The 24,412-nt window shown below is 45.7% G+C and overlaps 1 protein-coding gene across 4 annotated transcripts in view; it reads right to left on the bottom strand.

Annotated features, from left to right (window-relative positions):
* The window catches only part of SAMSN1 (SAM domain, SH3 domain and nuclear localization signals 1), a 1,266,558-nt gene that overhangs the window by 474,421 nt on the left and 767,725 nt on the right, over nt 1–24,412 (bottom strand). Inside the window, exon 1 of one of the 4 annotated variants that reach the window (XM_069636420.1) lies at nt 24,169–24,317. The exons of the other annotated variants lie outside the window; for them this stretch is intronic. Within the exon in view, the coding sequence (XP_069492521.1) occupies nt 24,169–24,225 (57 nt within the window). The 5' untranslated portion in view covers nt 24,226–24,317. Of the gene's footprint in view, nt 1–24,168; nt 24,318–24,412 lie in introns of those variants that run through there. 4 annotated transcript variants of the gene reach the window in all.

Genomic DNA, 24,412 nt, shown 5'->3' with positions numbered 1-24,412 from the left:
TTGGACATGCATTGAAATGTCCATGGCACGCACCATGACTGTCACTGTGTGTGTTTTGCCTGGACTGACACATGTGTTGTGGTGTGACATGATGGAAGTGTACTTTGACAGTGGCACTCATCTGCTATTGCTTCCTGTCTAGGGGACCAATGTACAGTACCCTGATGCTTGTGTTCTATGTCTCCCTCTACGCAGCGGCTAGTGAAGGAGAGGGCGGAGACGGCACTGTGGAGCAAGGCGGCGGGGATGCCCCCACGGCTGCAGCGGAAGGGGTGGGTGAGCCCCCACAGGGGCCTGCTACGGCGGTAGACAGCGAGGAGCCATCCAGGTTGGTGGTTTCCACAGAGGAGGAGGAGGCCGCCACTGAGGCGCACATGGGGCCTGGTGGGGGCATCCCTGCTGGTGCAAGTGGTGCAGTCCAGGGGCAGGGGCAGGAGGCAGCACAGGTCACCGTGGAGGTGCCTGTGCATGTCGCTGTCCCTGAACCTGTGGGTGCACCACCTTGCACCAGCAGGGATGCCCCGCCCCAGGCCCGTCCGCAGGTAGAGGGGATGTCCATGTCATCTGACTCCCCTCCACCTGCGGACGAGGGGACCCCTGGCCGTGTGGAGAAGGTCTTGATTGGGGTCGCGATGCGCACGGCTGTGATTCGTGATGCCGTGCGTGCTTCCCAGGAGGAGCACGCACGTCATCACGAAGAGCACCGTGCCGACGTGGCCCAATTGGGATCGGCCATGTTCGGGGGTTTCCTGCATGTGTCGGCCAATCTGGCGGCCCTCTCCTCCTCTGTGGAGACTATACGCCAGTCGTTCTTTTTGCCTGTGGACCTGCCCTGACCAATGCAGCCAGCTCGGTGGGGATCCCATCCCTGCCACAGTCGGGAGTCAGAGGTCCAGCAGGGGTGGACAACACAGCAACTGGACCCCAGCAGATGGAGGATGTGACGGCATCATCGGGCAGGGCACGTGCACGACGGCGTCGGTGGTTTCAATCATCCTGGATGCCGTCGTGCTGGCAGAGGCAGTGGCGTTGGAGGCAGCAGCAGGCTCGATGTGGGAGGCATCATGGCTCTGGGCCATCAAGATCAGAGGGGCAGGCATCGGCCGGAGGGCAGGAGAACCCTGGGATGGTAGTGTCTTCCGTGTGGGAGCAGTTGGTCCAGCGGATAGGTGCGGAGCGGCAGCGGGCGGAAGAGGAGCGGCTCACCATGGTCAGGGCGGAGTTCTCCATGCGTCGGGCGTTGAGGCGGGCTGAGTGCCTCGAGGAAGCTCGCAGGGAGTTTGAGGTGAACATGGGGTTATCCCTGCGAGACCTCGGGGCCAGGACAGAGTCCCGCCTCCAGGACATCGACATGGAGTTCGATGATGCCCTGGCCGGCAACATCACAGAGTGAGCCGCAGGACTTGCCCGCTGCCATTGTATATAGTTCTTTAGTTAGTTAGTGTTAGGTTTCCTTTATTTTTTGAGATTTTTTTGGACCGCTCGGACAATGGCCACTTTTCTGTATATAGTTTTTTTATTAGGTAGTAGTAGGTTTCATTTATAGTGTTGGGCTCATGGACCCTGGAATATTCTTGTGTATAGTTGGATTTTTTAAAATACTTTTTTTTGTTTCATATTTGTGTTCACCATGAGGCAATGGTTTTTCCTTATTTTTTTTCACCATGATTTTGCTTTGGACAACATTAGTTTTTGGATTCCTTTGTTTTTTGGATTTTTACATTACTTATCGGACATGGACAATTTATTTTGTTATCCCCATTGTTGTATGTTTGAGTAGTTTACTTCATTTTCTTCGAGAATACATGTTTTTATAACTTTCTTTTGTGGTATTTTCTCATTGGTTTCATGCATGTCATGATATGGGTTTTGACATTCACTTGCACCCATTGTGTATGTGTGTGTGACGGACATGTGTTCATTTACATACTTGCCATTGGGGTTGTATCATGTAATTGCATTTGCTATGTGGGTGGATGCAATCCTTGGCTGGGTGTTTGTGCTGGGTATGCTGCCCATTACTGCCATGATTGTGTATCGTCAGGACCTGGGGGCAGGGGGACATGGTTGGGGGCCTGCTGGCAGGTGCCCCACAGTGCTGGGGGGCGGGGGTGCAAGGGGACATGAGTGGGACATGAGTGGGGGCCTGCTGGCAGGTGCCCCACAGTGCTGGGGGGCGGGGGTGGTGGGAGACATGAGTTGGACATGGGTGGGGGCCAGCTGGCAGGTGCCCCACAGTGCTGGGGGGTGGGGGTGGTGGGAGACATGGGTGGGGGCCTGGTGGAGGCTGCCCCTGGTGACTGGGGAGGTGGGGGTGCTGGGAGACATGGGTGGGGGCCTGGTGGAGGCTGCCCCTGGTGACTGGGGGGGTGGGGGTGGTGGGAGACATGGGTGGGGGCCTGGTGGAGGCTGCCCCTGGTGACTGGGGGGGTGGGGGTGGTGGGAGACATGGGTGGGGGCCTGGTGGTGGGTGCCCCTGCACTGCTGGGGGGGTGGGGGTGGTGGGAGACATGGGTGGGGGCCTGGTGATGGGTGCCCCTGCACTGCTGGGGGGTGGGGGTGGTGGGAGACATGGGTGGGGGCCTGGTGGAGGCTGCCCCTGGTGACTGGGGGGTGGGGGTGCTGGGAGACATGGGTGGGGGCCTGGTGGAGGCTGCCCCTGGTGACTGGGGGGGTGGGGGTGCTGGGAGACATGGGTGGGGGCCTGCTGGCAGGTGCCCCACAATGCTGGGGGTGGGGGTGCAAGGGGACATGAGTTGGTGATCATTGGTGCAAGGAGACATGTGCCTTTGCTGGGGGGCATGCCCTTGTTGGGTGGGCTGCCTGCGGGACATGACCAGGGATGCAGGGTAGTCCCCTGTGGTGTGGGCTGCCTGCAGGGGCCGTGGAGGGTGTACAGGGAACACCTGGGAGGACCCACACTGGCAAATCACATGTAGGACTCCCTGGCACCCCTGAAATACACGTACCCTGCTGAAATCGCGTGTAAAACTTCGCGCGCACCCCTTTAATACCCGCACGCAGCCCAATCGCGTGTGGAACTTCCCGCGCACCCCTGAAATACACGTACCCTGCTGAAATCGCGTGTAAAACTTCGCGCGCACCCCTTTAATACCCGCACGCAGCCCAATCGCGTTTACAACTTTGCGCGCACCCCTAATACCCGCACGCAGCCCAATCGCGTGTACAACTTTTCGCGCACCCCTAATAACCGCACGCAGCCCAATCGCGTGTGGAACTTCCCGTGCACCCCTGAAATACACGTACCCTGCTGAAATCGCGTGTAAAACTTCGCGCGGACCCCTTTAATACCCGCACGCAGCCCAATCGCGTGTGAAAATGTGCGTGCACCCCTGTAATACCCGCACGCAGCCAAATCGCGTGTGGAACTTCCCGCGCACCCCTGAAATACACGCGCCCAGGCCAATCGCGTGTGGAACTTCCCGCGCACCCCTGAAATACACGCGCCCAGGCCAATCGCGTGTGGAACTTCCCGCGCACCCCTGAAATACACGCGCCCAGGCCAATCGGGTGTGGAACTTCCCACGCACCCCTGAAATACACGCGCCCAGGCCAATCGCGTGTGGAACTTCCCGCGCACCCCTGACATACACGCACCCAGGCCAATCGCGTGTGGAACTTCCGTAGCCTGCTCCCCCAGGCCCGATCGCGTGAGAAACTTCACGCGAACCCCTGAAATACACGTAGCACGCTCCCCCAGGCCCGATCGCGTGAGAAACTTCACGCGAACCCCTGAAATACACGTAGCCCGCTCCCCCAGGCCCGATCGCGTGAGAAACTTCACGCGAACCCCTGAAATACACGTAGCCCGCTCCCCCAGGCCCGATCGCGTGAAAAAGTTCACGCGAACCCCTGAAATACATGTAGCACGCTGCCCCAGGCCCGATCACGTGAGAAACTTCACGCGAACCCCTGAAATACACGTAGCCTGCTTGCCGTGCTGGTACAGGGTTAGCGCAGCCCTTTGCGCTGGATTGGGGATTTTGATGGCTTTTCCCTGCGCGGAAGGCGTTCTTGGGGGCGTAACTGGCGCTGCTGCAAGGTCGCTGCGCCACTGTGCACCACGGCTGGTTTTGGTGGCTGGAATCCATGAATACGCTGTGCGCGGAAATGGGTTTTGGCGCACGCGGCTGGCGCAGGGATTCGCACGCGCACACTGTGCGCCAGCCGCGTGCGCCACTTGTGCGCTGAATTCTATGAATTACCCCCTTAGTGTTTTACCTAGTCCACCCCTTTAATACCCGCACGCAGCCCAATCGCGTGTGGAACTTCCCGCGCACCCCTGAAATACACGTACCCTGCTGAAATCGCGTGTAAAACTTCGCGCGCACCCCTTTAATACCCGCACGCAGCCCAATCGCGTTTACAACTTTGCGCGCACCCCTAATACCCGCACGCAGCCCAATCGCGTGTACAACTTTTCGCGCACCCCTAATAACCGCACGCAGCCCAATCGCATGTGGAACTTCCCGTGCACCCCTGAAATACACGTACCCTGCTGAAATTGCGTGTAAAACTTCACGCGGACCCCTTTAATACCCGCACGCAGCCCAATCGCGTGTGAAAATGTGCGTGCACCCCTGTAATACCCGCACGCAGCCCAATCGCGTGTGGAACTTCCCGCGCACCCCTGAAATACACGCGCCCAGGCCAATCGCGTGTGGAACTTCCCGCGCACCCCTGAAATACACGCGCCCAGGACAATCGCGTGTGGAACTTCCCACGCACCCCTGAAATACACGCGCCCAGGCCAATCGCGTGTGGAACTTCCCGCGCACCCCTGAAATACACGCGCCCAGGCCAATCGCGTGTGGAAATTCCCGCGCACCCCTGACATACACGCGCCCAGGCCAATCGCGTGTGGAACTTCCGTAGCCCGCTCCCCCAGGCCCGATCGCGTGAGAAACTTCACGCGAACCCCTGAAATACACGTAGCACGCTCCCCCAGGCCCGATCGCGTGAGAAACTTCACGCGAACCCCTGAAATACACGTAGCCCGCTCCCCCAGGCCCGATCGCGTGAGAAACTTCACGCGAACCCCTGAAATACACGTAGCCCGCTCCCCCAGGCCCGATCGCGTGAAAAAGTTCACGCGAACCCCTGAAATACATGTAGCACGCTGCCCCAGGCCCGATCACGTGAGAAACTTCACGCGAACCCCTGAAATACACGTAGCCCGCTTGCCGTGCTGGTACAGGGTTAGCGCAGCCCTTTGCGCTGGATTGGGGATTTTGATGGCTTTTCCCTGCGCGGAAGGCGTTCTTGGGGGCGTAACTGGCGCTGCTGCAAGGTCGCTGCGCCACTGTGCACCACGGCTGGTTTTGGTGGCTGGAATCCATGAATACGCTGTGCGCGGAAATGGGTTTTGGCGCACGCGGCTGGCGCAGGGATTCGCACGCGCACACTGTGCGCCAGCCGCGTGCGCCACTTGTGCGCTGAATTCTATGAATTACCCCCTTAGTGTTTTACCTAGTCCATTCAAAGCCAACTTTAAAACCATTTTGACAGTTTGCCAATCAATTCTGTTTCTCTTTTGTGTTTGCTGGGGGGAAATTTGGATTGACATTGTATTTGAATTCTGCATTCCTGAACCCTGTTATCTCTCCTTCTATCTCTGTACACTGCATATTGGGGGGTTGAGGGGTGTGCAGGGGGAAAGAGTAACCACATTGCTGTTTGATTTGAACACACACTCACAAAAGTATTGCTGTGCTGCATTGTTTTTGCTCATCATTACTCCGTGTGATTAAAGAGATTGCTTAGTGTGACATCACCCCATTGGTGATTATTGTATCCCCATTAAGAATAGTGTGATTATATTGTGAATATATAAATAAATATTTTAACTTTGAAAACCAGCCTGATTCCTGGTTCAGTGTGACCGGGGTGGTTCCAAGAGAGGGGTGTGATATAAGTGGTACATCGTTCAGAATAAAAGGACTTTTAGACGCAAATAAATAAATAAGGGTTTCAGCTGTGCATTACACGCTAGGCATTGACTTAGGTGAAGTGCCGGATTGAAATCACTTACACACACAAAACATAAACATAAACATTCATACAAATATGGGGCTTATATATGGAGAGTAAAGTAAGCAAACAAGAGGCAGTATCATTAGCAACTGTGTATAATCTAAATGATTGTTTTCATGCACAAAAATGATTGCTGTGTTTCAGGCATGTTTCTTCCCCTATATATGCACATCATAAGATGCAATTAAATTCTAAGGAAAGTAGTGTAAGAACATGGGAGAGTAGCAATATCTATAAATGTAATACCTTTTGATAGTTACGTTTCTGACTGTCAGTAAATAAAACCACCAGGCCTAGATATGGCACTGAAGAAAAAAGAAGGGGCTAGACATGTGATGCCATCAGTGATGTCATCAATGATATTTGTGATATCATCTTTGATGTCCTTGGTGTTAGTCTTAGCAGTGCACGGTAGTGGGGTGAGTTATGGTTGCATAGCTTACCATAACTGGCGAATTTCTGAGGGTTTTCGATTTTACTTGTGACCTTAACGTCCTTTTAACAACGTTTTTTTACTGAATTTCATAGGTTTTTATTAGTGCAACTTAACCATAACGTTCCTTTAACAACGTTTCTTCATTGAATATATATATACATATATATATATTTTCAAACGAAAATGAAGCCCAAAAGAGGGCCAAATCTGCAGAATGCACTCCCAAGAGCAGCCAGGTCCAGTAAATCCAGTACTTGGCAATAAGGGGCTGCACGGCAAGAGTCAGGTAGCACCAAATGTTCTTTATTCATAAAAGGTGCATGGCAAGGGATAAAAAGGTTACATCGGCGCGTTTCGCGATCAACTGACCGCTTGTTCACGATAGTAGGGTAAACACAGAAAATGGACTCATATAAACACAATGCAAACTCTCTGGTTACAATGTATAGAGTGTCTCATACACCACATAGCTCAAAAGTAGAGAAAAAGCAATCGGCCATATTGTAGTGACCAAGTGTTACCTCATACTGACCATAATAGTCTGAAATAAAACCATTAGATAAAATGCTGCGCTATAAATGGTGATTTACAAATTTGAGTATTGCCGCTGATGTATAGCAATATTAAACCAAGGATAAAGTGCTTAGTGCATGCACAATAGTGCGAACTGCAAAGTGCTAAAGATAAAGTGCAAAGTGTGAAGTACATAGCAGCAATAATCTGGAAGGTAAAGGTAGACAGGGTACAGGGAAGGGAGAAAAGGAGGAAAGAAGCGGAAATACATGGGGATCAAAGTTTCATTCTGTATAGCAAACATGATGAGCATAGTGCTCTACGTCCATGGGTGCACGGTTCGTGTAGTCACAGTATTTAAAAACCAGCCTGACCTCCCATGTAAAACAAGGAGGATGGCAGAAGGACGTGCAGCCATGGACAGCTAAAGAATGATAAAAACATATATAGATCCACAGTAAAGTGCAAAGTGCATAGACTATAAAAATGCTCCAACTTAAGGGGCACATAGCTTTCTTAATATTCCTTAAAAATCACCTAAAAAGTGCACACATATTATATAGGCCCGTTTGCTCATGAAAATGCAGTGTACCTATTTTATCCATTGTACCCTAAACAAATGATTTCAAAATACGAGGCAGATGCAATATGAGTAGACTGTGTCTAAAAAGAGTCCAAAAAACACTGTGTAAAAGACAATATAATACATGATTATCAATCTAAAAAGATAGATATACTCCCTACTAAAATACATATTAAAACCAGATAGAAATGTAGATATAGAGCAGGCCACTCATAGTTAATGAAGAAATCACCAACAAACAAATGTCAGAAAAGTATCAAAAAGGTATCAGATAAAGTATCAAGGGAGTGTCCAAGGCAAAATAGAATGATGAAATAATCGGATTATCATAGGGCAAAGGGAGAATGTTGTATCTAGGAACCCAGAAAAGGAGCAAGAGTACATGCAAAAAATAATAATACATCACAATGTGTGCTCTTAGGTTCCCAGAAAAGTATATAATTCTTCATCCAGGTTGTGACCCCTGGGTTTCTTGGTCTCAAGGTCCAAAATAGATTTAGTCTCCAGTTGCCTTAGCAATAATTCTCGATTGCCTCCTCTTGGTGACTTGGGCACTGTGAGGATCCCAAAGAAGGAAAAACCCTCAAGTTTATTGTCATGTTGGGACTGAAAATGCAAAGCCATCGGATAATTGGAGTCAGTATTTCTGATGGCCCGAATATACTGAAATATCCTAAGTTTCAATTTGCCTTTGGTACTGCCAACATACCACTTGTTGCAAGGACAATTAAGAACATATACCACATGATCAGTATCGCAAGTAATTCTGGATGCGATCTTAATGTTTGTACCCAAAATGGGATGGGTATAATGGGTCTTGTTAGCAGCGTATGTGCATGCTTTACATTTGGAGCACTTGTAAAAGCCGCAAGATTTAGTATTAAGCCAGGCATTGGTTGTAACATTCTCAATGGGCTTCATACAACTAGGAACTAAGGTGTCTTTGACTGAGGTCGACCGTCGAAAAGTAATATTAATATGGTCGCCCAAAATGGTGTTTAAATGTTCATCAGATTTCAGAATGTGCCAATGGCGTTGCAGACTTTACGTATACTATGTTATTTGGCTCCAAATGTTAAAATGAGACGTGTCTGATTCAAATCAGTGGTAATATGTTCAGTAGTTTCCTGCAACAATAGCTGTGAGCGATCCATACTTCTCGCTTTCAGGAAGGATCTCTCCAGAATTTTTTTGGGATAACCACGTTGTTTGAAACTATTAGCTATGAGAGCGCATTCGTAATCAAAGGTTTCAATCTTTGTACAATTTCTGCGTATACGAATGAACTCGCCATACGGATACTCCATTTGAGGGCGGTGGGGTAATATATATATATAGATTGGATAAAACATGAGGGCCTGTTTTGGTGGCGAGACTTAAAGCTTCCTCAGGGAGTCCCAGCCCAAATACTAAGGTATGAACTGGGCTTACTGTATATTGCAGTAGTGGTGAAATGGAAGAATTTGATGATGCTAGTAAAAAATAGCTTTTGCATACGAGGCCTCAATTTGGTGGCATTTGAGGCAATTAATGGACAAATGGCTTAGTAGACCTTTGAATAAGTGGTTGTGAAAGGTCAAAGTGTCAAGAGTATATAACACATTATGGTTTGAGCCTTGACTTTTTGCAGATGGTGCCGGCTAGAGCAAAACAAAAATTGTGGGAGACTGATTGGATAACCACTGTTGAGGAGGTTTGTGGGTATCGTCTGTACTGTGGAATATTGTTAGACGTCAAGCATCCTGGGGTTTTCCCTCATTATTTGCCAAGGTTTCCAGGACAATATTGGTATATGCAATTCTTTCGCCTGCGTTTCAATCTCATTCCCACTAAAGAGATTATGGGAAGAAGGGAGGGGATTGAACACATACTGAGGACTTGCAGGCATTGTACAGAAGAGGAAACTATTTGCCACCTCTTACTTAAATGTCACGTATTAACTCCTCGTCGTGCATATATTTTAATAATCTAGTCCAGGATTATACATTTGTATCATGTGGCTTAGTTTGGCAATAGATTTTAAATCATAAATGAAATGGCTGGATATTTGCTGCGCTGCACTTTTAAAAAGAGTTGTTTCCATGATGGTGCTAACGTCAATTGTTGAACGGGGTTATAATTATTCTTATGTAGTTTTATACTGTATTTTTCTTTATGATTATACCATGAAGGAACCTAGAAGAAATAGTGTTTTAACATTTCTGGTTTCCTTTTTTTTTTGTTTTTGTTAATGTGGCTTTTATGATTATTTTCTATTTGTATGCACAGGTTTAATAATGGTTTACATTTTGATAAGGGATTGATAGTAATGCATTTATCATGATGCTTCTGTATTTTTATGCATGTGAAAGTGTTTATGCTTTAATTCTTGTTTGGTGAAAAGTTCCTTGTTAAACTAAAGCACTTCATTAAAACAAAAAAGAAATTACTGATGCAAAGTAAAAAATACCACTCAAAAGATGCAGCTGAACTGGCTGCGCAAAATGTCATCTTAACTACATAATACAATGTATAGTGCATGCTTTATTAAAGATGCCCAGTAGAAAATGCCATGACAAAGAAATAGCTAGACTGGCTGTACCAAAATGGCAGTACAGTCAGGTAATAACACTCATCATGCTTGCATTATCAAAGAGGTGCAGAAAACAATGTCATGCCATATTAAGAAATGGCTAGCCAGGCTGCCCCAAAATGTATTTATTTATTTTATTTATTTATTGTGCATTTGTAAGGCGCTCATACATCAATAAATTGTGTTTCAAATGCCCACAGGGAAAAGGGGAGGGAACAAGGGAACAAAACAAGAAAGTGGAATAAAATAACAACGATGAGCAAAAGGCAGAAGTGGTCCTACTAGGCCTTGTGAACATTCAGAACATGCAAGTGCAGAGAGAAAGGACATGGGAGGTGGGTAAGTGCTAGAGATTCAACAGAGGGGGAAGATCCAGAGAGCAAGTTGAAGTGCAGCTGGTAAGCGCCAGGCAGTGACCACTTGGTAGGAGAGTGACTAGCCAGTCTAGCCACGAAATAATACATGCATACTTTATTATACTTTATCATAGATGCCCAGGAAACAAACTGTCATGCCACACTAAGAAATTGCTAGACCGGCTGCCCTAGCTATGTAATAAGACTTAACATGATTACTTTATCAAAGATTCCAAGCAAATAAAATGTCATGCCACAGTATGAAATAGCTAGTCTGGCTGTACCACAATGCGCGCCTAGCCACGCAATAACACATATCATTAGAAATCAAATCAACAGCATTGCTTACATAATGTTGCTCTCACTACTCTTGCCCGCAACCCCTCATCCACCATTCCACACCTCCCCCTAACTACCAAAATCATCTCGCCTGACTTGCACAAAAACATGCCCAAACACATTAACTTGCTCATTCACGCAAATCATCCACTCTCTCATTCACCCACGCACCCATACATGTTCCATTTACACACACATTGAAAATCAAAGATCATTTAAAAAATGCTTACCTGCATGCATCCCAATGCAAACTCTGCTCCACTCTGCTGCCTCCACGAAATCCGTTGGCTCGTGTAGTGCACGAACAGAAACCAAGAAACGGACAGCCTGCTTCCTGTTTCCATGTGTGCAGGAGCTGGACCACTTCTGACACGGCGCTTGATCTGTTTGTATGTGTGGGGAGGCACAGGAGCACTCCCTTGCACATACAAATATGCAGTTCCCCAGCCTGGATCCCCAATGGGCCATGCAAGACTGGGGAATCAAAAGCCACCCAGCCTTGCATGGCCGTTGGGCATATGCGCTGGGGAACAGAACTTTCTCAGCTGCAACAGGCCACTGGTCCATGATGGGTGTGGGTTCAGGGGGGTGCAGCTGTTAGGCAGAATCACCTGCAGTACCCAATTAAGACTACAAGTGTAAGCACAATTTCACCTTTGGTGCAAGCCTGTACTACACATTAAGGTGGTAGCAACGGCTGAGCAGCCAGACTTATCTCAAGAGTTTAAGTGAGCAGTAGAACAAGTTACACAAAGGACCAACTAATACAGTGATTCAAGTAAACACTTACTCAAGGTTTCTTGGTAAAAGAATACACATTTATTTACTCAGTCAGTTAGAAAAAGTTAGAAAACATTACACTAGCATAAGCAGCTCAATATCACAAACTAATACACCACAAAAATCCAACCCGTAAGTAAATGAACAGTTTAGCTCATGTGAAGTGGGAGCAAAATGGCACTCCAGATACTTATTCAAGGGATACAACGGCAAGATTATAAGAATAGACAGCCCACATACATTCATAGGCAGGGCAAAGGGTTTCAGTTAAATACAACCAGCAATTCTTCTCATTGGCCTGGGCCAAAGTCAATGGTTCTGAGTATTTGTATAGGATAGCACAGTTCTGGTAGATAACGGTTAAGTCTTTGCCACAGGGTTTAGAAGAATTTGGCTATGCGAAAAGTTTGACAAATGTTTAGGGAAGGACAAGCCTTCAAAGTTGAGGAAAGTTTCACGCACTTTCTCGATGGCCAAAAATATTTCCGGACCGCGTTTGGATAGTACCTTATTTCAAGCAGATCTCGCTGTTCCTGAGCTTCAGTCGTGGGGACAAGAAGGAAGACTTCGGGAGGTTCCTGCACTGCCCAGAGATGAGGCCAAAAGCTATAGCAAGACGTCGGTTTAAGGTGTGAGTGCCTTAAAGTCCACAAGCTGGTTTCCTTCCCTCTGGCTATCTGGTTATCAACAGCACTCTGATTAAAATTGGACCAGATGGGCACGGTGTCCAGGTGGCTTACAAGTTGGTTGTTCCCACCGAACTCAAGGGAAGAAGTTAACCTTGAAGGGCTTCTCTGTCGATTGGAGTTTCAGGCAATTTGGACATGCAGCAGGGCTTCACCGGTCGACCAGGAATTGCAGCAGTCCTTTTAATACAGCTCGTCTTCGGTTCTTTCGTTCCAGTGGTCGACTCTGCTTTCCAAGTCCCAGAGACCTGCTTTTAAACAGTTTTCCCCAATTCATTCCAGCCTGGCTGTCACTCACACAGCAGGGTGGCTGTCCTTGCCGGACAGCCAGCTAATCACGCCAGAGTGCATTCAGGTCTCCTAGGAGACGAAGTACAGGAAGTTTCGGGCACTGCCCTCACATCCTGTTCACCCCAGACACTCAGGAGCCAGAGGAGGGCTTCAGCACTGAAGCCCGCCAAAGGCCAACTAACAAAGGGACCAAAACTGATTTGGCACGCAGAGACAAACACAAGAAGGACTTTTCCTAAAAGAAATGGCGAAAAAAGATGACCGGAGTCTGTTTTTACAGATAGGTCTTGGGCGCCATATTGAAAAACATGGCTGACCCGATTGTTAGCTACCGTTATTAGCGGTCGGGAAAAATCACGGTATTTGATCTAAACCACTGCCACTAGCCATTTAAATTAGGAAAAAAAAAGGTAAAATGTTACTATTGCATGCGTGTGTTGACTCAGGGGAAGCAAAGCAACCCCTCCAGCACTCTATAGGAAGATAGTGTGTGCTGGGTCAGTAAATTTAAAAAGACTAGTAAAGCCAATTTAACTTTACATACTCTGGGAGACAGTAGTCAGTCCCAGAGGAGGTATTTAAACCTTGGGGAGTCGGGAAGAGACTGCTGTGCCACTGCACTGAAGGTGCTGTGTGACACACAGAAAACGATGATGCCACTGGAATTGTTTTAACACTCCATAACCAAAGAACACAAAAGTAAAACACATTGAAAATGAAAAGTTCAAAGTCCCAAAATATACCAAAAGATCTGGAGGGCCGTAAGGTAGAGGGAATTAAGCACTTGTGTGAGAAATCTCCCTAACAGCCGCCCCGTCGCCCGTTATAGTCAAGCCACTTCTACCGACCAGATTCAGCATCCAACACTATTCTAACATTCTTTATGGAATCTGCTCTCAGAGATTATCCTCTTTTGTTAAGATCTCCATTATTTCTTCAAAGGAGTTCTTCACAAATCACTAATTCTGTTTGTTAATAAAGATTTTGAAGCACATTTTTTTGTCTCATGTGTTTTGTTTTTCTGCATCAGCCCTTCTATTTAGAACATTTGCTCCATAAGTCTATCTCTTTGCAGGTTCTTATGTCTCGCATTAATTTTACCATGGCCCATCTGAATAAATGGTCAATCAGCAAAATGCAGAATTCGTGTTATGTGTCTTATGTTATTGGAGCAACAGATTTCTAACCCACGTTTTCAAATAGTAGGTCTGGCAATCTTACCACATTGATGGGAGGGCGTATGGCTGCTTTACTTTTCCCCATAAATTCCACAAGTCACATCCATATTGCTTTCTTGATTTTCTTGTATTTCCCAGGTAACTAGAAATGATAAGGTAACTCTGTTTTGTCTGCTTGTGCTTTTAAGCAAACATAGTAAGAAGAAGTGACACTTTAGTGGTTATCTCTGAGTTTATTTCTCACATTCTTTAGTTCTCAACTAACTCTGATCTAACCAAATATTTTAGTTTCCATTCATTGCAGCGCTGTTTTTATATGGTTGGGTACATTACGATATGTGAAGAGTAAGAAGGAATAATCAGTAACATTGTATCCAGTCAGGTTTGAGGGTGCGATATTTGTAATGCGATGCTCTGTTACATGAGATGTGTATGCGCACATGACATTGTGGCACTTATAATGTTCTCTTCTGAGCACTGAATCCCTGAGCTGTTTTGACCAGACATTTTGTGTATGTCAGAAAGTAGGCGATGGGATAGTACTGGAAGGGGATCAGAAGCCTAACAGCCTTCCCTATCACCTCCCAGTTTTAGTTTGTGGGGGGTGATCACGGCAGCGGTTCAGAGTACCAACAGCTCTCCTGATCACCTCACAGTCTGTATTTGATGAGATGATGTGTGTCTGCATGATTTCCTGTCTTGTAGTATCCAATAGAGGGTTAAAGTGCCTGTAGCATTCACAGAGCCCATCGGTTTGTGGTTGTGTGTTAGTGAGTTTAGAGGGTCTTGTGGCACTAATTATTTGCATTTCTTGTACAATCAAAAATGGCAAACACTTGGTTCATGAACATTTCATTAACATTCAAAAATAAAGCTCAGTTTGCATTCTTATTTTGAAAGTCCACATTTCTCCATGTACATTTCATTGCTGTACTATCTCTTGTATTGCTACATATTGGTATAGTAGTTTTTGTATACGTAATTCGTTTTTGAATGTTTATGAGTCCAGAGGTTGGCAGCACCAGTCATGGGGTGTCAGAAGAGCACAGAAGCGAAATGAGCAGACAGCACAAGATGATCACGGATGTTTAGATTGAGCAGAGACAGATTCAACCAGTTGGGGTGAGGGGGGGGGGTGGGCTAGCCTCTGAGGGAAGAAGGAATTTTAATAAGGAGATATTTTAAATGAATAGCAGTCCTAAGTGACGGCGGTGCATGTGGATGGCTGAGGATTTTAGGAGGGTATAGAGAGCACAGGTGAAAAGTTAAATGCCTTGTTGGGAGGAGCAACGTGAAAGACAAAGAGTCCCGTCAAGAAAATGAAGCAGCAATGCTGAGGACAAGAGTGAAAAGTGAGTTGGGTAAGATTTTACAGAGGTTTAAGAGATTAAGCCTCGAAGCTGTATAAGACGAGGTGATACAATGCTGGACGTTTCAGAGCACTCTCAAAGAGGACACAAAGATGGTTAGTCTTGCGCAATATAGGAAGTTGGTCAGTGGAAAGGGAGAAGGAATAATGATCCTGAGAGAAAGAGGACTTCAGCTTCACAGGTGCTACAATAACACAAAGCAAAAACATTCAGTAATGGGTATCAGAGAGGCAGTTACTGATGCAAGATGACATCTTAGGTGTGGAGCTGGGGAAAGAGAAGATTTCAGTACCATAAGTAATATATAATGATCAGATTCAAGAAAATGATTTTGGTGCAAAGTGTTAATAGGAGGGGGGCCAAGGACAGACCCACCCAGAACCACTACCAGCAGTGGGCTGGCAGAGGAGGTCCCTATGTTCCAGGACATGGAAAAGGAGTAAGCAGTCCTTTATGAGGCTAGTAAAGAGAATATGGTGTTCTGAAATCTGTGAGAGTCTCAAGGAGGAAATGATAGCCACTGTATCAAAAGTGAGTAACCACTGTCTATGTGCGGTGTCTGTGATGGAAACCAGGTGTAAAACGATCAGTGAGCTGTTGGCGTCCCAGAAGACAGTGATGTAGTTGAGGATTGCATGTTGAAGGATGTTGCGAAATGAGTAAGGAAAGAGATGGGTGGATAGTTAGCAGCGTTGCTGGGGTCGGCTGAGGGTTATCTCAAAATAGGTATGATGGTGGCCACCTTCAAACAAGTGGGGAAAATACCAGAGGAAAGTGAACAATTGAAAAGAGGAGAGAGGCAGGAGTAGGTGTGGGGTGCCAGCATGCTGACTGTGGTGTGAAGGGGCCAGGAGGAGATCACTAGGGTTTTACAGCCCATGAGTCAGGTGGCAGTACCTTCATGAAATGTAGACCGTCATGGTCTATACGGCATAGATGGAAGCATGCAGTTAGACCATTGAACATCATTCCAACATGGCACTCTCTTGGGACTCAGGACAGTACTAGTCGTGATGGTCTAGGTTATTTCCAAGATGGCAGCACTCAGTTGCCAGAGGTTACTCCACAGCAGAACTCAAAAATGATCAGAGCGGGTGAGTCGGATGCATCGCTACTCCAATAGCACTGATGCTCCTGTGTGTGTATCGGAGTCCCGCTTGCCGAATGGCCTTGCTTTTCTGACGCTGGCGCCTTTGCCCTTGAGTCCTCGCAGCTGTCATTTCTCCAGTGCCCACTACCAAGCTCCTTACTCGTGGGAAATGTACTTGTGACTCGCATCTCTGCTCCTCACTTGCTCCCTTTCCTTCAGATGGTGCCCACACTATGGTGTCTTCCCTGCTGTTATCCAGACGCTGGTGCCAACTTCCCAATCCTTTTTCTGATTCCTTCCCGTTCATACTACAGCTTCCCTGCCTTTACTTTGCTGCTTACTTTCTCCAGGTTTCCGATAACGGAATCCCTCTGCAATATCACCTGGGCTACTCGTGCTGCCGTTATTCATCTTGTGGACTGCTCATTTGATTTCCACCAATCCCAATATTGCTACAACTGAAATTCTTCCTGGATCATCCCTTCAGTCTTCAGCTCTACCATTCATCTGGTACCATCTGGGTTGTAGTCCCCTAGAGGGTTTCCCTGGGAGTATACAACCTCCTGTTTTATTCCAGGGGTCAAATACTTGCTGGGATTGTTTCATTGTCTACAAAGGGAGCAACATCTCGACTGTCTACTTGGAAGAAGGTTAGTGCTAACTTCAACCATAACACTAACAAGTGCAGCCTAGGTGGCTGGGCAAAATTCCATTGACGAGGAAAGGTTGAGGGTGGATGGCTGGTTGAGAGAAGGAAACAAAAGGGGGAGGGAGTAGGGCAGACAAGGTGTCAGGTATCATAGAGTTTTTGGAGGAGAAGTTGCTGGCAACATTGTCAGTGAGGTGTGAATAGGAGAAAAAGCAGAGCTGATGTTAGCGAGATTGCTTTGACTGAAGCGCCATGATTCACTTTTGAGAATGAAAGAAGAGGGAAGAGATAAATTAAGTGCAATAGTTGAACTTTTATGAGTCCAAAGCAGTAGTGAAACCAAACAGTGATTCATTTCTGGAAGCAAAGAGAGAAGGTGAGTGGTCTTTAAGCCAGTGCTATAGGTTGAGGAGCATGGTTGTTCTCAGCTGTTGGATGGCTGGGGAGATTTAGGGTTGAGGGCATGGTTGGAAGGGCGTGAAGGAGCTAGTACATTAATGGTGCTCAAAGGCAGCTGCCGGTGCTAAATTAAACCCCAGAAGTGCCGATTCAGTTTAATCTGCAAGAAGTGGTGGAGTGAAGTCTTGATTTGGTCTAGACAGATAGGGAATTGTGGGTTATTGATTTTCAAAGGAGAGGGGAAGGGGGCTGGAGGAGGGACACGTACAGTACATTGGAGATGTAAATGCTTATAGGATTATGGGTCATCAGAGGAGGGAGAATACATGTTTGAAGAGTAGATAATGGTAAGATTGAGTGAGCTGGCACAATTGTGGATCAGCGTGTTGTGGGAGTTGACCAGAGACTGGTCAGAGTGAACACAGTCCAGCTAGAGTGTGTGGGCTTAGTTTATGTTGGGGATGGTGAAGTTGCAGTGAGTATGACTGGGACTTCAGCGGAAAGAGATTTGAGAAAGGAGTCAAGATCATAGAAAGTGAGTTTAAGTGTTCTAATTGTCAAGTAGAAGAGGACAATAGTAATGTGGGCTAGTGTGTGGATTTGAAATGAGAAGTGAGAGGGAAGGATTTCAGTTTGCTGATCAGGAGACCAACATTACTACCATTCCTAGACAGTGAGGGGAGTGAAGCAAGGTAGCAGAGTTGGTGCAAGACTGCAAGAAGAGTGGCAGTGTCATGTGAGGGGATGCTTGTTTCATTGACCGCAATCAGTTGAGGATGGGCATGGTGGGAGTCAAAGTGGACAGTGAGTTTTCCAGAGTCCCAGAGTGAGATCAGAGCTGGGTGAGTTGTTGAAGGAGGCCATAAAGGTAAATAAGGCTGTAGTTTGTGTTGGTTGAGCAAGAAGGTTGTTGTCATTAAAAGGGGGAGGATGGGTTAATATTCATTGCCCTGTTTGCTATTTATTTATTTATATTTATATAGCGCGCAAGCAGCCCAAGGGCATTGAGGCGCTCTTACTTGCAAAAAACTTAGTTACAAGGTACAGGCATAATGGCGGTCGTTGATACATTGTGAATACTACAGAACATCATACTGTTGTTACGAGCTGCATTTTAGCATGTTTAGCATGTTGGCTATAAAACCGCCAACATTAAGCTCACTTTGAATGTTGAATTGAAGGTCCAATAATAAGACAGAATAGTGACTGTCAAAACATGTTTCAGATTTTTGACAGCAAAAGGCATGTAGGGCTGTGCTCATCGTGGTGTCAGTTTGGGCTATCAGATTTTTAGACTTCATTGAGGGTGGACGGAAACAGTGGTCTGACAGATGTCAAAAACTGAAAAAAGAATGGCACTCCAAAATACGTTTGAGTATAAACGGTACGTACAAGCATACCACGTTCTATCGTGATGTGAAGTTATGCTTTGATATCATTTGACATGTTGACATTTATGTGAAGGTTTGCCATTTGCACCTTTAGTTTTGATGAAAGTATTTTTTTTTCGAGGAGGAGCCATCATCTACTTTGCCTGTATGAGAGTAAAGCTGTTACACAGGCGAATGCCAAAGAAGAGATAGAAAGGTGTGGTGTATGGGAAAAGGAATGGCGTTCATCAATCGCCTGTTTTTCTTCATGGCGCTTTTAGCCGAACATTTAGTGGCAAAAAAAACATTGAAAAATATGGAGGGGAGTAAGGGCATATAAGGGGTAGGGTGGGGTGGGGTATAGGGAATAAATGATAGGGGAGGTGGGTTTGGGGGGAAATAATGATAAACAAAAATTCAATTCGTTTTTTCGGCTACAAATTTCAGGCAAACAAGCAGCGAAATAAATACTGGGGATGAATGAACATAGAACCCTGGGAAAAAGAACCCCTGATGCATGTTAGAAGGATATTTTATTGCAAGTCACTGAGAAGATCTGTGACCAAAAAGAGTAACAAAGTCAAACACTGATTTACTTTTTAAGAACAGCAGGCTGCATTTTATTCGGTTTACCACATTGCCGCTCCACATCTCATTAAAAAGAAAATGGATTTCTTGCTTATTTTGAGGCAAGAAAATGTTGTTGCTTTCGATATTTATAACAATGCAGAATCTGGTCAGTTGAAAAAAAAACATGCTAAAATGCAGCTCGTAATTTGCAGTGAGAAATGTGTATGCAGTTTAATATAATGCATTTTAAGCCAGATGTTGTGGTTCAAAGCAAGTGATAAAATACAGAAAAGGGTCTAGCTCACCGGTGCATAAAATGAACATAGAGCTATGAACTCTTCATATTCAAATAACGACTGTAAAGTGGCATTGAAAGACATTTTAGAAGAAGTTAGCCAACATTGACACCCCTTTAAGTGGCTCACATAATTGAATAGTGGTGCAATGTCCTTATTGCAGGTGAGTAATGAATGCTCCGATGTTCATCTATGGCAGCCTTTTGAGGTGTAGGCATGTGCGATTTCAAGGCTTAGTATGAGAGAAGGAAACGTCCAAAAAGCCCACAAAACAAAGCCCGAAAGGGAGTTTTTTTGGCTGAATTTCGGCCGTTCGAAATTTCAGAATGGCCGAAAAGTTTGACCAAATTCCTCATTTGTTGCTAAGGGCTGCAGGGGCCGCGGGGGTGTCCCCCGCACCATTGTTCACTATATTGTAAGCAGGGGTTGGGGGGGGGTGTCCCCAGCAGCTGATCCCAAATAAAAAAATAAAAAAAAATAAAAAGGAACGGACCCTGCAGTGCCGGTTCCCGATCACGGAAGTGAAAGGGAACAGGCGTCGCAGGGACACAGCGAGTCGGCGGCACACAGCGAAGTTTACCGCCGCAAGGTAAGTAGGGGTTTGGGGATGGGGGTGTGGGTGTGGGTGGGGGCAGGCCCGGGGCCAAGTCAAAAATGTTAGATGGAGAAAAGACCTAAGGTTATTTTTGGAAAAATAATTTTCAGTCTTTTCTCCCTTGAACATTTCCGTCACAGGCTTCTAACCCCGATCCGGATGAGAAACCCACCCGAACTAGAGGCAATACATATTTACAGTGGTGAGGACCCTATATTTTACAAATGGGACGGTACACTCATGCTAACTCGACCTTGTATACCTCTCACAATGAGATGCCTAGTCGGGCTGAGCAGTCAGGTAACTCGGTCCAAAAAACAAACGGTCCATAGATCCTATTTGTAACAGAGATCATTTCACTGAATTATGTGGCCTATTGTCTGTCCTGCACTTTTTCTTTTATAATACTGATGAAGCATGCTGCAAATGGCACCCCTGTCCCACGCTTGTTAATGTTTCAAAGCACTGACAAAAACACACTTGATCCCATTTCATGATATTGATTATATTAGCGTTGGAAAAAACGACAGATTCAGTTGATTCTACCGGCACATGAACCAGACAGAAACTGTAGGCTTAACACACCTCTCAGAAGGGAGTGCTTAACTCAATGAGCTATCTGACCAGTACATCCGCAGACATGTCTGGGATGTACTCCCTGGGGAGAAACTCCTATGCTGGAATACTAAGCATCCCTAGATTAAACTGATTGTTGGTTAGTCACAATCTCCCTAAACACACCCCAATTCTTTCATATTTGAAGCCGCCATTTTTTGAACGTCAAAACAAGACAGAGGAAGGACATTTTTGCTCATCTTCCATCATCTGCCGTTTTTAGAGTTTTCCGCCCCAAAGCGACAATCTAGGAAACGTAATTATGGCCTGTACAAGTAACTATGGTGTACAAGTAAAAGAATAAAACACAGTCTACTTATATCCACGGACGGTGCTTCCTCATTGAGTGTCAATGGGCCTTATTCCGAGATTGGAGGTATTCATGGTGCTATTTGCGCCATTACTGCCTCCAATAACAGTACCAACACCGGTCTCGTTCAATGGGGACTTACCGGTGTAGTCCGACCTTTGCGGGACCAGTAAGTCCCCATTGAAAAAACCATTCCCATTTGAGCCCCAATAGGGCTCAATGGGAATGGGGAAGTAGCGAATAACGGTACCGCAATTTGCGGTACCGTTATTAGCTCTGAAGTCCCTTAACGGGTCCCGTCCTTAACACCTGGTCCGACCAGGCGTTAAGGAAGGGACCCGCTAAGGGACCTCGTAGTAGGGCGGTAAGGGATTACCGGCACCGGTCTCCTTTCCAGTGCCCGGTATCCCTTACCTCCCCACTCGGAATAAAGCCCAATATGTTAGGACAAATACACATCCAACAAAAGCTCCATTCAGCATTTAATACAGCAAGACATAGGACAACGATGCTATGTGTTTAACTTTGAAGTGTCACTGCATCATGGGTACAAACAACATGAGTGGCCACCTTCTACTTCAATGCTAGTTACAGATTAATATTGCATTTGAAAATTATTTCTGTAAACACATCACCGCGGAAGGCCACCACTATAAATTCCAGTTTTTCCCTGTGTCTCCTCGATGCCATCTTTATTTCCTCTCAATTTTACCCTGAAATAATACATTAAAAACACTGTCCAGCAAATCATCCCAGCTGCTGTCTGGAAACACCTGACTAATATAAACATGCACCCCTGTGCATGTTTATATTAGAACGATCAACGGTATTATAAATGTTTTAATGGATTACGCATTACGCTTTAATATGCGTATTTTTCTCACAGACACTTAAAATATGGAATTACGAATTTTCCTCACATTTCTTGGCCTCAATGTTGAAATGATATCACCAACGCCAATGCTGTTCCTCTATGTTATCGTAGGGGAGTATTGAGGACACCCAACACAGGTTATACGTGTGGGCGTGTGCTGTTTTTAATGGCCCATTCCTAGGCCATCTTAATCATTTTTTGGATCTGGGAACAGAAACAACTGGAATATCAAGGGCAAAAATGACAGTCCACGATGAGGGTACCTCTAGCATAGGTACAGGACACATGTTAACAATAGCAACCACAAGGAAGGTATAAGGGCTGTATTAGGGAGGCACGAGCAGGATCTATAGGTCTTCAAATCCCAGCAGGCATACAGAACTCGGATTAGCAGGCTCGCAGACATACAAGTGCTGGAGAATGGACACATGAGATGGACTGGTAGCACTGAGGAAGGTCAATATGCCGCAGGATATGAAGAGGATATGGATTAGACGTTACTAGGATGGAGTGCACACCCAAACGTAGACTGAGATTAGAGAAGCGCTATGATTGTCAAGAGGTGCTGTCATAAATGAGTCAACACAAATTACTTTGCAGTGTGGAATGTGTGAATTCTCAAACGTATTACATATGGAGAAGCGCACCATTCAAGTAAACCATTTACTTAGGCTTTATTTATTTTTTTAAAGCGGTTGCTCTGAGAATTAAATCACTCTTCGGGACAAACATGTTTCTATTTAGAGACTGGCATTTCTTACACACATTATGAGACTTGTACGTTTTGCAGGATCACACGCTTTAGTTGGGTGATGGAGCTGAGATGTCTGCAATTTCGGCACTTGATTATTTCCAAATTCTTTTTGTAATAGAAGATGCAATTATTTGTGAATATTTGACTTTCAAGAAGAGACCAATATCCTATTTTGAAGAACTAACTTGCCAAGCAAACAAATCACATGCTAAATGAACATGACAATATTAAAACCTTAAACATCTTTTTAGGGGTGGATAACTGTAGTTTTACTATTGCCACAATAAGTTGAAGTCTACAAGGATCCTAAATGACATAATCCTAACTAATCTTAACTGGGTTTCACTGCTGTATTTTAAAGATTTAAATACACCCACAATGAGCAGTTTATGGACATTGTGTGACACAGACTTAGTGATTGTTGTTTGCGATATCAAATAGAACATTTCATATTCTAGGAAAAAAGCAATCTCTTGTGTCAAACAAGCAGGCATGCGCATAAGGATGAGAAAGGCCTGTGGCATTTGGTGACTCTCTCCTGTCTAGGCCCCTTCCACCCAAATGGCCTAAATGAAAAGAATAAATGGTCAATGTGCTAAAATGTGCACCTGAAGATTGCAAGGCAAACCTTTTTACTAAAGACGGCACAGTAAGATACACTAATACGTCAAGGATCCCCACATGCAGTAACAAAGCTGAGGAATAAGCCTCAATGCTTTTGTTGCACTTTTTCCGATTTTGTTTATGACTAACCGCTTCTTCTGCCTACCATGTTATGCCCTTCGTTGAGGGCCTTTACAGCCCTTGTTTGAAGACACCGACATTGACCTCTGCACGCATAACTAGAGCTTTCTGGCACATGTGCATTGCTTTCTAGAACAGTAGCTTTTACTATTAGCAACGTTCATAGGATTATTAACCTTGGAGAAAGGAAAGGCTGAGGCCATGCCAGTATGTTGGGGTCCGTGAAGAGTCACGTGAACACGGATCTCTGCAACAAGCACGTAGCACTGCAGCAAATCTTCTAAACACACGTGGCACTCAAACGTATTAATTCGCATTGCACCTTCGGTTATTGCACGCCATTAACATATTCCATGCAAACAAAGATTAAAAAAAAAAAAAAAAAACTCTACACACGTTGTGCTATAGCGAACGCACAAACTGCATGGACTATAATTAACAGAAATGCATGACAGGATGCATTGATAAGATCGGAGCTTAGATTTCAACAGCAGCCAGGCAGCGGGTTCAAGGCTTCAGCAGCACACAAGCCGTCATTATGCTTGCACTAGTTATGCTAATTAGAAAATGCTCACTGACGTATTTCTACCAAGCAGGTGGAGACACAACCAAATGTATCAACAGATTAAGGCGTCCCTCCACTTTCAAGACAATTTTCTTCCTGCGTCAGCAGCGGACATTTCTTACTCTATAAGGTTTTAAGTAACACATACAATGGAACATATCAAGTAATCATTTCATTACCTTTGGCTTCTGACATTTCTCCTTGTCTGAAGCGTTGGAGGTTTTCCTCTTTAGCATTTTAATTTACGTTTTCCGTAGCTTCATGCGTTGTCAACCGTGGCCCAAAAAGTGCGAATGTACTTAGACAGCAGTAGTTGCACGAAGCCTTCCGCTTTCTTATCAGGATGTGACATCGCTTACCAAAAACTGTCACTCGCCCTTTCGCAACTGCTGCCTTTCCTGTCTTAAATGCTTCAAAGTAAAC

The sequence above is a fragment of the Ambystoma mexicanum genome, chromosome 7p, assembly GCF_040938575.1.
Source record: "Ambystoma mexicanum isolate Mex_15411 chromosome 7p, UKY_AmexF1_1, whole genome shotgun sequence".
In the NCBI taxonomy this organism is placed as follows: Eukaryota; Metazoa; Chordata; class Amphibia; order Caudata; family Ambystomatidae; genus Ambystoma; species Ambystoma mexicanum.
Note: the sequence above shows the minus strand (reverse complement) of the source record. Positions and strands in the feature narration are given on the sequence as shown.